The following is a 14,880-nucleotide window of genomic DNA, read 5'->3' as shown; positions in this document are numbered from 1 at the left end:
GCTCTCAGTGGTCACAAATTCCACAAACATCCAAGGACACTCCAGGGTCTGGAGGACCCTTGGGCAACCAGCTGGGACAGAGCAAGGACAGTCACTTCCAGCCACCCACATGGGCACCACAAGATGAAATATGCAAGCAGGTACATAACTGGTATACACACATCCCATCACCCACAGAGACACAGCTGTGGACTCATACAATAGATTAGAGCACACACGGGGTCGCAATTGCTCAGACTCACACACACATTCGGATGCAACCGCACCTGGGCACACCCGGTCACACAGCCCCACAAGCAAGCAAACTACCCACCCCCAGCTCCACCCTGCATAAAAACAGCTTTTCCTCCAAAGCTCCGGCTTCAGCCAAGCAGTAGAGACCTCCGCCCCTGGAGAAGCAGGGACCCTCCCCAACTCCCACCAGGCCCTGCGCGCCCCTCCCACACACCGCGGGAGGACCCTGCCCACGCCCACCTACCGCCTGTGGAAGGAGGTGGGCCAGGAGCGCTGCGACTTCTCCAGCCCGGGCCGTGGGCTCTGGTCCCGCTCCCTGCAACCCACAGATTTGTCCGGGTCTGAGTGGAAGCGCTGCTGGATACAGATGGGGCGCTGGGGCTGCCGCCACAGGTGCTTTGGGGGCTTGACTATGCCTTGGCGGCTGCGAGCGCGGTTCAGCTCGCGGGATGCCTCTACCCCTTCTTGGACTCCCGGAGTCTCCATGCGCCAGAGCCGTGGAGCAGGCAGAGAGCAGGGAGTGGGAGCGGTCCTCGGTAGCAAGGAGTGTCTGAGCCAGGATGGGGCCAGAGCCGGGGTTGGAGGCGACAGCGAGGAGCTGTCCGCGCCGGAGGTGCTGAGGCGGGAGAAGGTAGAAATAGGTGCTCAAGGTGGGGCTGACCCTGAGGAGCTGTCCGTGCTGAGATGGAGCTGAAGGATAGATAGCAGGGAAAGAACTTTGGCGCGGGCGTTGGAGACAGGGGCTGGGGCGACCCCCAGCGCCAAGAATGGTCTGCCGTCCCTTCCAGTGCTGAACGAAATAGGGTCAAGACATGGACATGGAGTGAAGACAGAAACTGTCCTCCTGGTTGCTGCCGAATGGAGAGCAGGGAAAGGGGCTCGGGAGACCCCCAGAACCAAGGCACTGACTCTACTCCTGATGACGAAAGGGAAGGGCGTAGTAAATTCAGGGGCTCCGGGTGGATGAGACAGAAAGGAGCTGTCCGTGACTTGTCGGTGCTGAAGGCCGGCCCAGAGACAGACAAGGGTTCAGGAGTGACCCCAGACCAGTGCGCCGTCCACCCAGGAGGTGCTGAAAGCTGAGTAGGGATGAGTCCTTAACCTTCCCCCGTGACTGTAGCAAAGAGGAGTCTGGAAGCAGAATCCAGGGCTTTGGTCTTCAGAAGTAGGCACAGATAGCAGTCTCTCTGCTCAGGAAGATAGGCTCAGCGGTTCAGCTCCAGATGGGGTCTCTTTGGAATCTTAAAACTCCCATCCACGCAGGGCAGGGATTCGAGAAAGTTCGAGAAAAGGGGAGGGCTGTGGTAGGGCCCTCCCATGCCTGGGGTAGGCGCACAGAAGCCTGTCAGGGTTGCCGACAGTGGGGGTGGGTAGAGAGGGACACTGTTTTATAGCCACACAGACGCCCAGACCCTCAGAAGAAATAGCAGGATATCATTTGCCTTGTGACGCCCTGGGCCCCACCTCACAGCCACAATTCCTGCTCTCAACTCCCAGGCCTGCCCCTCCCTTCCCTAGTTCTAGAAGCTCAAGGCCCTGCCCACCAGGCATTCTAATCTCAGGGGTAATTTCCTGGCAAATGGAGGGAGAGAACATTTTCCACCACAGTTAACAGAAGTAGACATGGACAAGAGCAGGGCTGGGTGCGTGGGTGTGGGCTGGGGCAGGGAGGTATTTGGGGCCACTTGCTGCAGCAGATTTGGGGCAGAAAGAGCCATAATATTTTCAGAGGGCTCAGAAGTATATCTCAAGGATAATTCCCATGCAGATTGTCTATCCTCTACATGAGTTGTGTCCCCAGGTTGGAAATGGAAAATACTTGGGCCAGCAAGTCAGACAAATTGAACTCAAGCCCCAATACTATCACGTCTTGCTGAGTGATGCAAAACAAGTGATTCCTCTCTGCCCATTACACTCATGGCTCAGTCCCTGCCCTCCAAAGCTGACAGTGGGAGACATGTTGGTCAAGTGATGGGGGATATGAGTACTGCCAGTGGCTAGCTGTCACTTCGCCTCCCCAAACCTGTTTTCTACTCTGGAAAATTGGGGTAATGATAGTGTTCCCACCTCTTGGCACTGCCGCAAGGATGAAAAGGGATGTCACAAGTGAAGGATCAAAGACCAGGAGCTGTCCACCAGTCCCTACCCTCTGTTACCCTCTGCTGGTATCCACCAGTGCCTGGTTTGTCTACTTCATAAATAACTTCTGAATCTGCCTACTTCTCTCCAGCCCATGGCTCCCACCCTGGCCCAGGCACCACAATCTCCTAACCAGGACTGTCCCAGCCTTTTCATTGGGCTCCTGCTATTTCTACCCCTGCTCCTGACAGTCCTCCCTACAGCAGCCACACGAAATTTTTTTAAATGCCAATCTGATCAACTTCCTCCATTGAAAACCCACCCATGGCTTCCCATTACACTCCATGTGGTCTTGTGTGGTCAAGCCATTGACCATCTCCCCAGGCTCCCCTCCCACCTTCCAGCCACACTGATCTATGTTCAACTTCTCATGCACCTGATCCTGAGACCAGGACTTTTCATGTTCTGTTTTTTTCTAATTGGCATACATTTCCTTGTGCTCCTCCTGGCTGAGTTCTCTTCATCCTTTAGGCTAGATTTAGATGCCAGTTCTTCCAAGCAGTACTTCCTCACCCCCTAGCCCCCAAGGGTGGGTCAGAAGAGTCCTCTAGAGATCTCTCCAGATGTTATGAGTCTACTTCTGCCATCAGCCTGTGAACACCTGCTTGCCCATGGCTGTGTCCCCAGTACAGGGCCTGGCACACAGTAGGTTCTTAATAAATGTTTTCTGAATAAGTTAAAGAAAGGTAGAAGAGGTACTCTCCCTCTCCTGGGACTGGCCCCCTTCATGCCCATCTGTTTTCTCACCTGCCTGGGGCCAGGTCGTGGCTTTGCTCTGTCCCTCGAGCCTCGATGGTGAACACCACACAGGCACTGGGCTCCACCTCTCCAGTGGTCCCAAGGCGGCTTGACAGTGGTGGCAGCAATGGGGTCCCTGAGAAGCATCTCTGAATGACGCAACTTCCAAGGGGGCTCATGGGAGACAAGCCAGAATCCACTGACTTCAGGACTGCCTGGGCAGACAACAGCAAAACATGAGCAAGTTCCCAGGCATGGGGTCTCTCTGGGACCCTGGAGACCATGTGGCTCTGAGATACCCTTACCCAGATTCCTGAACTGACCCAGAGAGCTCAGTCCTACTTTCTCTCAGAGTGAATTTCCTTCTCTGAACCTCAGTTTCTTCATCTATGAAATAGGGATGTGGATCTCAATCTTGCAGGATATAAATAGTTCCTGGCTCACAGTAAACATTGCAAAAATATTTATCAATCAATTATTTCACAGTATGTTCATTATTTATTACATTATATCAGATATACCACTGTTTTTTATAATAATATGAACTGTAATTTTATTCTATCATACTATACTATTTATTAAAATACAAAGATGAGGCATGAAGTAAGTAAACGAGCAAATAATGAGGGTACCAACAGCTAATTTCTTGCATACTCACTCCACATAGGTGCTGTTCTGAGGATCCTTCATGGATTAGCTCACAAGGGCATGATGACGCCATTTGATACAATTATTCTCATTGTACAAACAAGAAAACTGAGGCTCAGAGGTTAAGTAATTTGCCCAAGGTTGTAGCTAGTAAGTAAATGGTGGAGATGGAATTCTGGATTCTGAGATTTAGTACCTCACTTCTGGAAGGAAGGACCGAATAGGGAAAATTCAGTGAGCTGGTGATTGCAAGCATGCTCTGGGTAAACACTTGAGACATTTAAAAATCAAACAGAACCAAGATGAACTGATGAGTTAGGGGTGTGAGCTCTCCAGCCCAACAGATAGGGGTTCAATCCATGCCATGCGATCTAGGGCAAGCATGCCTCAGTTTCCCTATCTGTGAACTGGTGATTAAATTGATACAGATCCCGTGGGGTTGATGATAGAAAGATCAAGGAATATGTGCCAGTCGCAGGCTGGGAGCTGTCCCCAGTGCTGACTCTAAGGAAGTGGCAACGAAACCAGAACCCACCGCCACCGGAGTAGGAGTGTAGGCCAAAGGAACAAATGGGGATGTGGGAGAGGTGGAGCTCAGAGCCAGCCTTCTCCCGCTCTGCCCCTGCACCTCACAAATGGGTCTGTCTCCACCATCAGACTCAATATGCAGATGGAGAAACTGAGGTCCAAGACCACAAGGGTAATCAGGGCTAAAGCCAGGGCAAGGAGAGTATGGAAGAAGGTGAGAGAAGGGGACATCAGTTGAACCTCTTCTATGTTCGTTTCCTCTCTTTGAGGTGGGTTCTTTTATTCCTGCTTCACAGAGGAGGATATCAAATCTCGGGGAGGATACAACTTGCTCAGGGTCACACTGCTGGGGGCCACTCAATCCCCCTCTCCCCTCCCCTCAACTCTTTGCACAGATCTGATCCTTTTAGGACCCAGGACACCTAGCTGCTCCCACATACATATACCTTTTGAGCAATACTGTCACCACCCTCTACCAGGGGCACCTGAATTCTAAGGCAGAAATGCAAGTGTTCCACACTAGGCCTCCCCAGGGAGGATTTCTGGCAGCTGGGAGGATGTGCAGGGATAACTGAGGGTGGGATGTGTGGAGGCAGTGGGTTTCTCCCAGAACAGGAGGCCCATTGAGATGTCACCTGCCTGTTTTCTTCTGGAGAAAACTGAGTTCCAAATGGGAAAGCCATATGCCCACATTTATATGAATTCATTTACTCATTCAACAAATATGAAAAGATAGTCCACATAGTGCTAGAAAGAAAATTAAACTGTGTAAGGGCATGGAAAGTGATTGGAGGAGGGACCAATCATGTTGCACAGGCGTGGTTATGGGCCTTGCTGAGGAGATGACTTTGAGCAGGAAAGAGCTAGGGAAATAGCTTACCAGCAGAGAGGACAGCATGTGCAAAGGCCCTGGGGTGGGAACAAGCTGGTAGGTTAGATGAACATGGAGGGGAAGTTAGAGTGGAGTGTGGTGATATGAGTTGGTGAGGACTTGATGTTGGGTCTCAGAGTTGGGGTGATGAGTTAGGGGTTTGTTCTGGGAGTGCAGTGAGGGCTTTCAAGGGATGCAATTTCCTTTATGATTTTAAGAAACTTTCTGTGTCTGCACCAGAGAGTGAGGAACATTGAGGGCAGCATAGAGGCTGGGGCATTTGGGTGGGCTATGGGCCAGGGTGGGGCCCATGAGTGGATTTGGGACATGTTTCAGAGGCTGAGAGACAAGCCATGGCCAAGGGGTGTTCACAGGGATTAAAGGGAAACTCGTCATCATGATGGGCCACTAGTCACATAGTTCTCTGGGTGGGTGGGACCACCATTACCTTGGATAAGGAAGATTTGAAACAAAGCACCAAAAGAGTAGGGTATAGCTCAGTGGTAGAGTATGTGCTTAGCATGCAAGAGGTCCTGGGTTCAATCTCCAGAACCTCCATTAAAAAAATAAGTAAACCTAATTACCTCCCCTAACCTCCCAAAAAAGAGAGGAAGCACTAAGATCTGGGTGAGCAACACATGATCCCCTAGGGGAGCCAGAGGAAGCAGCTTGGTCTGGGCTTGTGGGGGGTCTGGCTGGGGTGGAACAGACAAGACAGGCCCTTTGGGGAGCGGTTGACAGCACCTGCCATGGGTTAGGTAATGGGTTCTTCAGCAAGCCCAGATTCCCAGGATCCAGTCCAGCTGCTCCATTCCCATCTGGAGTGAGGGTAGGGTAAAGACAAGGGGCTCTCAGAGATGCAGGCAGGGGAAAGGAGTGTCCTCTGTGCCTCTCAGCTGCAGTGTTAATCAACCTGCCACTCCAGACTAATTGCAGTGAGGCTGGAGTGGGGATGAGGTGGAAGGCCTGTCGGGAAGCTGGGGAGGGGGGAGGGGGGGAGAGGCCCTGGGTGAGAAAGGGATTTCAGGGAGACTGAGAAGCTGTCTTACTTACTTTTAAAAAAATTTTTTTGGTCCAGCCTTTTTTCTTTTACTTTTTATTTTATTTACTTTTATTTGGGGAAGGGGTAATTAGGTTTATTTATTTATTTATTTAAATGGAGGTACTGGGGATTGAACCCATGACCACATGCATGCCAAGCATACACTCTACCACTGAGCTATATATACCCTCCCCCAAGAAGCTGTCCTTTGATTTGCCCATCTCTCCTTTCCCTGAAATCCTACTATGTGTTAGCTCTGGCTGTGACACCAAGTCCTGCCTCTAAGACAAACCCTAAATCTGTCCCTTGTCTGCTCCTAATCCTCCCGTGGCTTCCAGTACCCCTAGATCACAATCCACACCCCTCATTGCAGCCTAGGCTCCACGTGCCCCAGTCTCTGCCTTCCACTGCCTCTCACCTTCCTCCATCTCCCCTCATTCAACCTGCCCCAGGCTCACCAGCTTTGTCTTCGTCTAGCTGCTCCTTAAACCTGCCTCAGGACCTTAGCACAAGCTGTGCCCTCAGCAGGGAATGCCCTTCCCCCAGTTCTCCCCATGACTAGCTGCTTATATTCATCCATTCTTCAACTCAAATGGCACCACCTTAGAGAAGCCCTTCCTGCCCAGCCTGGACAGCCTCACTCACTCACCCACCCACCCCCACATATTATCCTTTCTCTTGGTTTAACATCTGTCTGCCAGCCTATGAGCCTCCACATCCTCCAGGCCCAGTGCTGGACCCAGCACAGAGTAGGTGCTCCATGTACAAATGGAAAGATTGATGCTGTAAATTGAGTGTTTTGGGGGAGTGTCAGGGGGGTCCCCACTTTGCAGAAGAGGAAGGTGCAGCTTGGGGAGGGAGCAAGATGCTGGGGTTCACTGGGGCTATCTGATCACCTACCACGTTAAAGAGGTGGGCCAGGGAGTGTCTGGGAGTGGGGAGCAGTTAGGGGCTCAGCTCAAGCACAGGGGTTCAAGGCACAGACAAGCGTCCTGAAGGTTCAGGTTCAAACCTCGCTCAGCCACTTACCTTGAGGGAGGGTGAGCTTCTCTGTGCCTCAGTTTCCTCATCCATAAACTGGGGCTACCCTTATCTTTCTCCTCCTCCAGCAGACAGCTAGCGCTTGGAGTTAATGCATGTGGGACATTGCCTGCTGCAAGGGACCAGCTCATCCTCACTTCTCTTGGCCACATAATTTTAGCCCATTTTTTCATATGAGCATCTAGAGTTCCAGAGAGGTTACCAGCCACTCAGGCATCGGTGATCAGCCTGGGATTCAGCTCCTGCTTGGTTCTCCGCTCACTACCTTCTTTTTCTCCTACCTCAGTTTCCCAGAACGGGGCCACTGGCCCAGCCTCAAATGTCTGGCCTTACACCCTCCCTGCCCTGGGCTGAGAGCACCCAGGCCCCTTTTCTTGGGCAACCAAAAACCTTGCATCCAGACCCAAGCAGTCCCTGCTGCCCCCGCCCCCACCGCTGGTCCCCTTGCTCCCCAGAGCAATGGCTGCAGCCCTGGGCTAGATACTCAAATGGAGCCTCAGCCTCTTGTGGCTTCTCTGGGCTTCAGTTTCCCCACCCGGAAGTGGGTCCCCAGGCAGCTCTGGGTGTTTCCAAGTACTGGATCCCCTCACCCATGGCCTGGACAAAACAACCCCACTTCAGCCACCCCCCACCCCCTACTGCTCACCTGACTTAGCGGGAAGGAGAGTTCTGTTTTGTTGCGCCTCATGGCAGCATGAGGTGGCTCTGAACCTGGGGAGATGGACGTGAGACCTCCAGGCTCCGGGATCCCCTCTATGCCCCTGTGAGACCCTCCTAGACAGACAGCCCACTCCCACATCCCGCACCCTCTTCTGGGGCCCGCAGGCCCTCAATCAAGGTAGCCTGGGCCAGACCACAGGCACCAGTGTGGGACTTCCATCCAGGGGCAGCAGGCCTGGTCCCCCCACACATTCCCCAAGTCCCCTCCCTTCCCCCTGCCGGAGTCAGCAGCCTTGGAGCATTAGGACCCTCAGGAAGCAGTCCCCTGGCCCCAGGAGTCCCGTGGAGGATCCATTCAGCTTCCAGCCCAGCTCTGGAGGGTTCAGGGACCCCAGACCAACCCCTGAGAACCCTCAAAACTCACAAAAGCTCTGTGAGGCCTGGGTAGACCCGAAGCTCACTGCCACCATTGAGTGCTGCCTGAGTCCTGTGACCTCGCAGGAGCAGGGGAGGGGCGGACTAAGCCTGCCTAAGAGGTGGCCCAGGGTCCCCGCCCCAGTGAGCCCCTTAACTAGATGAGTGCCAGGCCTGAGCAGGACACACCCACATACTACCTTTGGGGCCAAGCCAGGAGGTGGCAGGCAGAGTGACTGGGAGAGTGTGAGGCTGTCACTAAGACGGTGCGAGAGAGAGAGTGGCCAGGAGCATGACCAAGTGTGCTTGCGGTGGGTTTGGGAGGGGAATCCAGTAAAGGGGGTGTTAAGTTTAATTGTTCCCATGTTTGCTTATGAGAGAGGGAGGGAGATGGAAACATGGAAGGCCAGAGAGAGAAGAGGAAAGAGTTAGAGAGAGAGAGAGAAACAGAGGGAGGGGCAGCTTTGAGGTAAACACGGGAGGATTTTACTAGCTTGGGGTCTGGGACCTGGGCTTCACAGCAGAGCCTGGGAGTTGTGGCCTCGGGAGTTTGAGGATGGCCTTTGGGGGTCCCTAGAGGCTCCCAGAAAGTTGCCCACCATGCTCTGCTGCCCCAGGCAGATCTATGACCCTCTTTGGTCTTCTGGTCAATACTCCCTCCACAAACAGTGGGGGACTGGAGCTGCAGCAGGAACCAGGGGGACCCCATCAGGAGAGGCTGTGGGGTGAAGGGGCCTGTGGGCAGGGCAAAGAGATTTCTGTATTACTGCTGCCTCCCAAGCTGCCAAAAGTTAATGTTTCACCAGACCCGCTGCCTGCTGGGGAGGCCATGCTGTCCCCTCTGCCCCCAAGAATCATTAGAGCATGACCGTTCCCTGGGCAGGCTTTACCTAGAAGTGCTGGATGACCTTGACCCCCAGACTCTCTGACCACCCATTTCACTACGGGGTAAACCCAGCCCTGAGGGGACAGCTCCAGGCCTGAGTCATGGCCAAGGCGCATGGCTGAGACCCAGCCTGAAGCCTCGGTCTCCCAATCTGCTAGAGAAGCCTAGAAGGTCCAGTGGAGGGGGGCGTTAGAAGGAAGATCCCACAGACCCCAACTCCCCAGAGTCCCTAGCCCCAGGCCTGCCCCTTCCTCTAACTCAGCTTTCTCTCTTGAACAATGGGAGAGGAGAAAGTGGGCTCCCAGGCTCAGATCCTGGGAAATGGGACCGAGACAATGGGGATTGGGGAGGGGGAGCATTTTGACTCCCTGCTCTCTGCATGCTGCCAGCCCTTTCCAGCCTCCAAGCCTTTGCGCAGGCTATTCGTGACTCCTGTAGAGCCACTCCCCGTGTTGATCTGCCCTCCTAAAGATCTGAAGGAAGATCAGCCAAATTCTGGCACATGCTGGCTAGAAACTCCCTCATGGTTTTATCCTATTTTCTATGGAAATGGTGGATTTTTACTGAGCAGTGGGACCTCAGCTATCACCTGGTACGCAAGCGCTTAACCAGGAAGTCAACTGAGGAACTGCGCCTGCGTGAGCCCACCATTTTGCTGTCTGGCCCCACCGACAGGAACGCACAGCAGCCCCAACTGGGCCTGCTTTTCCCATTGCCATGGTCGAAGATGGCCACTGAACTGCCCAAGAACACATTGCCATCTCCCCCAGAGTTCTGGCTAAAACTTACACTCTTTCCCATAGCCCACCTGGTGCCCCACGGACCCCTCCCTCACTTGGCTCTGGTCCTGCTCACCTCTTTGTTGTTTTTCCAAACACTCCAAGTTTTTCCTACCACAGGGCCTTTGCATTTGCTGCGCCTGCTGCCTGGGACATCTTCCCTGGTTTTCCCCAGGGTGGCTCCTTCTCCCCTTTCAAGTCTAGGCACAAATATCACCTTACGGAGAGACCTCCCTACCTTCTCAGCAAACCTGGACACATGGGCCCCTGGGATCCAGCCACAACCCCAATCTGTGACTTTGCGGCCCCCAGCGACATCTGAAATTATGTCATTTGATCCCCTGGCTGTTGTCTGTCTCCTCCTTGAGACTGTTGGCCCCACAAGGCAGGAGAAATGGTCCCCATTGTGACCCCAGCACATAGTAGGCACTCAAAAACGTTTGTCAAATGAATCAATGACTCAGGATGCCACAGAGGAAAAGTAGGGGCTTTATTCCCACAAGCCTTGCCCTTCTCCAGATGCCCCAGCTCCATCCAAGCCCCCTCTCTCTCAGCCTCCTGAGGATCACTTCAGTGGGTGATGGGCAAAGGATGACCTTCAGTGGACAGTCTCCTGAAGGAGGAATGCAGACAAGAGGGTGTTCAGGCACCAGTGGGCTTTGCAGCAGGGGCTTGCCTTGCTTGGGAGGGCAACCCCCCACCAGCCCAGCATTCCCTCCACCATGGATACCTCATCCATCCTCTGGAACTCAGACACGTCTTTGTGGCAGCACTTCACAGCCATTACCACAGACCCGATGAGCAAAATAGACACCAGCAGACACACAGCCACCACCACACCTGGGTTCCTGTGTAACTTGGGGGCCTCACTGTCACCTGGAGCTGAGGGGAGGAGCCCTGAGTCAGCCCTGGACCCCACCCCTCCTAAAGCTGAGCCACCCACAGGGCCCAGGGCCTTTTAAGTCCCTTCTCAGGAAGCTGTGCTTACTTCCCTCTCCAGTCACTGCTGTAACCACTTGCAAGCACATTTTTATCCTTTTGCTTTTGCTTTTGTTTTTTTCTTTCTTTCTTTCTTTTCCTTTCTCTTTTGAATATATTGTCTACAAGAAATTCATTTTCTTCAGTGTGTTTCTGTTGCCATTATTGGCCACTCTTAGGAGCGCTTGCAAATTGGGAGAAAAAAAAAATCTAACCTGGAACTCTGTTCCCAATGACCTTCTGGGATACATCCAAAATTGGACACTTTGTGAAGATGACTTATATCCTGTGTCTTTAAGCAAAATGTCATTATGCTTCCTGTTTGCACTCTGTTTGTAATGTTTTAGAGAAAACATACTATTTTGAAAGCCAATTTTTCTAGACCCCCTGAAAATGCTTGGCCTCTATTAGACCCCTGGGGCCCCATGTGATCACACCCTGCAACTTCCCCACCATCACTGCCCCTCACTAGTAACCCACTAGCCCCATTCCAGCTACCTCACTCTTCCTCAAATGCACCCAGCACAGTTCTCCCTCAGTGCCTTTGCACTTGCTGTGCTTGCTGCCTGGGCTGTTCTCCCCCTAGGTACCTGCATGGCTCCCTCCTTTACCTCCTTCAAACCAAGACCTCTGCTGAATAGTCTTTTAAAATTTCAAATCCTTTGCACTCACATTCTGATCCCTAATCTTGCTCTATTTTGTTCTTTTATAAACAAGTATATAATTTACTTATACCGTCTCCCAACATAACTGGGTCCCACAGGATCTGACACATTCTAGGTGCTTCATAAATGTGCATGGAAAGAAAAAGGCTTGAAGAGGTTTAGGTGATGCTGGGTTGGGGCGTCAGAGGGTGGGAAGAGGCCCTTCCCAGTAAATTCTTTGGACTATGTCTCCCCCTGGTGGCCAATCTCAGAGCTGCAGCCTGGTACCAACAACCATCCCCTCTCACCTGCGCAAATGCTCCAATACTCACTCACCAAGGCCAGAGGCCACGGATGTCCCATCAGTGGTGGCTGAGGACATGGAGAAAGGCCCCGTGCTGGAGCTGGGGTAAGTAGGACTCGAATGCGGGGTGAAGGAGGTGAAACTCAGGGGGCTGGAGTTGGGGGTGGGGGGGAGCTCTGAACTGGGGGAGCCAGAGCTGGGGTGGGTAATTGTCTCTGACTGTAGTAGGGTGGGTGGGATGGTGGAGGTTGCCCATGAACTTGAGGGGCTGTGGGAGGTTGTGGAATCTGCCTCTGAACTAAGGGTGCTAGGGTGAGTGGTGGAGCCTGTCTCTGGGCCTGTCAAGGGGCGGGTTGTCACTAAACTGGAGGAGCTGTGGCTGGAGGAGGAAATCAGAGGTTCATGAGTTGAGTTCGTGGCCTCTGGGGCTGTAACACCTGGAAAGAAGATACCATCAGGGTGCAGGGAGCAGATGATTAGGAATGAGGGTGTGCAACCCTGGCCCCAACCCCCCTCTGGATGCTCTTCCCCCATTATGCCAGATAATCAACACCCACTGTTTAAGGAGACTTGGAGGACTTAGTGCACCATGTCGGTGCTCAGAAAATGAGGTGCCCTGTCAAGTTCCTTATCCGAAGTCCCACAGTCAGGGTTCCAATCCAGGTTGGACCCTCCCTGCCCCCTCCTCTTGCTTTAGGGCTCTAGAAGCCCTCTGGATATAGGGAACAGTTCAACCCAGGCAGCATGCTGGACAGCTCTTTTAAACCTTCTGGGACTCAGTTTCCTTGTCTGTAAAATGGACATCACAGGAAGTCAGAGTCCCTGAGAGTTCACACAGGTCTGGCACATAATAATGTTGGGTGGCACAGATCCACATCTGAGCATCCAGGGAGAATCCACCCTTATCTTCTTCCCCAGGTACCTGGAAGGTCCCCCATGGCTAAACTCAGAGTTTTCATGGGAGCACAGAGCTCTAGGGCTCTAGGAACAGCCAGCAGATCAAGGCTCTGGAACCCCCACTCCCTTGCTCCAGCTGCTCCTTAGTCCCTACTCCATCCTAGACACCAGGCCCAGGGGCCAGGTTGAGGGTGAGTAAAGATTTCATGGGCCATCTCCCGCAATTACTTCCTTCCCTGCTGCTGGACACCTCAGCTACTTGCAAATTCATTCATCAACCACTCCTTGCCCCACCCTACCCACTCCGCCCTGGGTCAATCTTTGTGCTTCCTCCTCACCTCACCCCAAGCAGCAGAAATGCGGAAATAATACCCAGTTCTGGCCCCAGGACAGGGCTGGGTCCACATGTAGACCCCTATTTCTCTGTCCAGTTTCCCAGGCCCTTTGGGAATAACAGATGAATCAAAAGAGGCATGGTGGGGGTGGGGGGAGTGTGTAGCTCACTGGTAGAGGTCCTGGGTTCAATCCCCACTACCGCTATTAAAAAACTTAAAAATAAACCTGATCCTCCCCCGAAAAAAAAGGAGGCATGGTGCGCTGGCCTTACCTCACCCCCATTTTATAGATGGGGAGCTGAAGCTCAGAATAGTAGAGGGTCTGGTCCCAGGTGACTGGGAGGTGGGAAGAGGGCCTCTCAGAGACCTCCGAAGAGTCAAGGACTAAGAGTCCAGCCTCCCCAAACTTCCTCTTACCATCATTTGAGGAGGAATCCAGATGACAAGAGTTTTCTGCTGAAATGAAGAGGACTCAGGGGCCACAGTGGATCCCAAGCCAAACCAGAACTCTGGGGAGCTGAACTTTTAAAGGAACTGAAGAAAAACTAGTGGGCCTAGAAAGAGGAGGTGGTGGTGGACACAAGCTCTGCTGAGTGCCTTCTGGAGAGCTGACCAGAAGGTAAAATGGGGCTGTTTCTATGCACTTGGCCAGGAGTTTGCTTTGCCCAGAGACTCCCAAACCAGGAAGCTGGCATGAGCCAAGTCAACTGGTTCTAATCTGGATCCAGCAACAGGCTGCGAGATCTCAGCTCAGTGCCTAAGCTATGAAATGGGGATAAACATGGTGCCTTCTGAGCGAAATCCTTGTCCACTGTAAGAGTCTCAGGCATGGTGGCCTCCACTCTAATATTCCAGGTTTGGGGCTAGGACATGGATCAAAGAGAATGATGACTTGGTGGGATGGAAGGGCTAGGGAGTGGATGCAGCAAGTTCAACTCTTCTCCACACTGGGAACCGTCTTATGGGGGAGCAGAAAGAAATTCAGTCAGGCATCTGAACTTCTCCTGGGAGTCATAGATGCTCAGTGACCAGGAAGTGAGCTCTTCTCCCCACCTCCCCACTTCATGGTGCTGGAGTCCTCACCCTTCTCCCTTTGGGGGCTGGCTAAGAGAAACTGAGGTTTGAAACAGAATCTCAAACTGGGTATGAGGCTGTCACTCACTAGCCTCTCACTGGCTCAGGTCATGCCGGGGTTCGTTGAACAGGCAGCCTCAGCAGGGCTGGGGTAGGGGGTGGAGGGGGGGGGTGCTCCAGCTGTTCTCATGACCTCCCCACCTTGCTTCTGGGAGAAGGAGCAACCCTTTTTGGGGAGGGGGGGGAGGCTGGCCCATCAGCGTGGCCTGAGGGAGGAATCCAGACGACAGGTGTGTGGCTAGGCCATATGCTCAGCTTCCTGAAAGCCGTGGCTGTTTCTTTCCTGTTCTTACCTGTAGAGGTGACAGTGTGAGGACTGAGAGTCGTACTAGAAGTTTTCGGCAGCAGCAGCAATAGCAAAGCCAGCAGCAGAAGCGGTGGCGGCAGCTGGGAGCCAGCCATTCCGGCGTAGGGAGTGGGGACGGCGCGCTCTGTACAGGTGTGTGGCCGGGTGACTGCTCTTTACACGTGCGCGCCCCCTGCTGGCGGCGTGCGGGGCTACTCGGGGAGAGGCGGAGGCGGGGCCTCAGGACGCAGGGCCTCTGGGGAGCGCTACTGTTCACCAGGGGTGACATTTCTGACCCCCTCCTCCACCTGGACCCCACCCC

At 53.3% G+C, this 14,880-nt stretch overlaps 1 protein-coding gene across 1 annotated transcript; it reads right to left on the bottom strand.

Moving 5' to 3' along the window:
* Nucleotides 1-10,464: 10,464 nt before the first annotated feature.
* Nucleotides 10,465-14,718, bottom strand: CIST1 (colon, intestine and stomach enriched 1). Its single transcript, XM_015234884.3, has 4 exons — nucleotides 14,566-14,718; nucleotides 11,939-12,343; nucleotides 10,711-10,862; nucleotides 10,465-10,593 (listed from the first exon to the last, which is right to left on the bottom strand). Exons 1-4 carry the CDS (start codon nucleotides 14,672-14,674, stop codon nucleotides 10,579-10,581), a joined length of 681 nt encoding a protein of 226 aa, XP_015090370.1. The 5' UTR covers nucleotides 14,675-14,718; the 3' UTR covers nucleotides 10,465-10,578.
* Nucleotides 14,719-14,880: the final 162 nt, after the last annotated feature.

The sequence above is a fragment of the Vicugna pacos genome, chromosome 22, assembly GCF_048564905.1.
Source record: "Vicugna pacos chromosome 22, VicPac4, whole genome shotgun sequence".
Classification (NCBI taxonomy): domain Eukaryota; kingdom Metazoa; phylum Chordata; class Mammalia; order Artiodactyla; family Camelidae; genus Vicugna; species Vicugna pacos.
The sequence above is the reverse complement of the archived record's forward strand: the minus strand, read 5'-3'. Positions and strand labels throughout refer to the sequence as shown.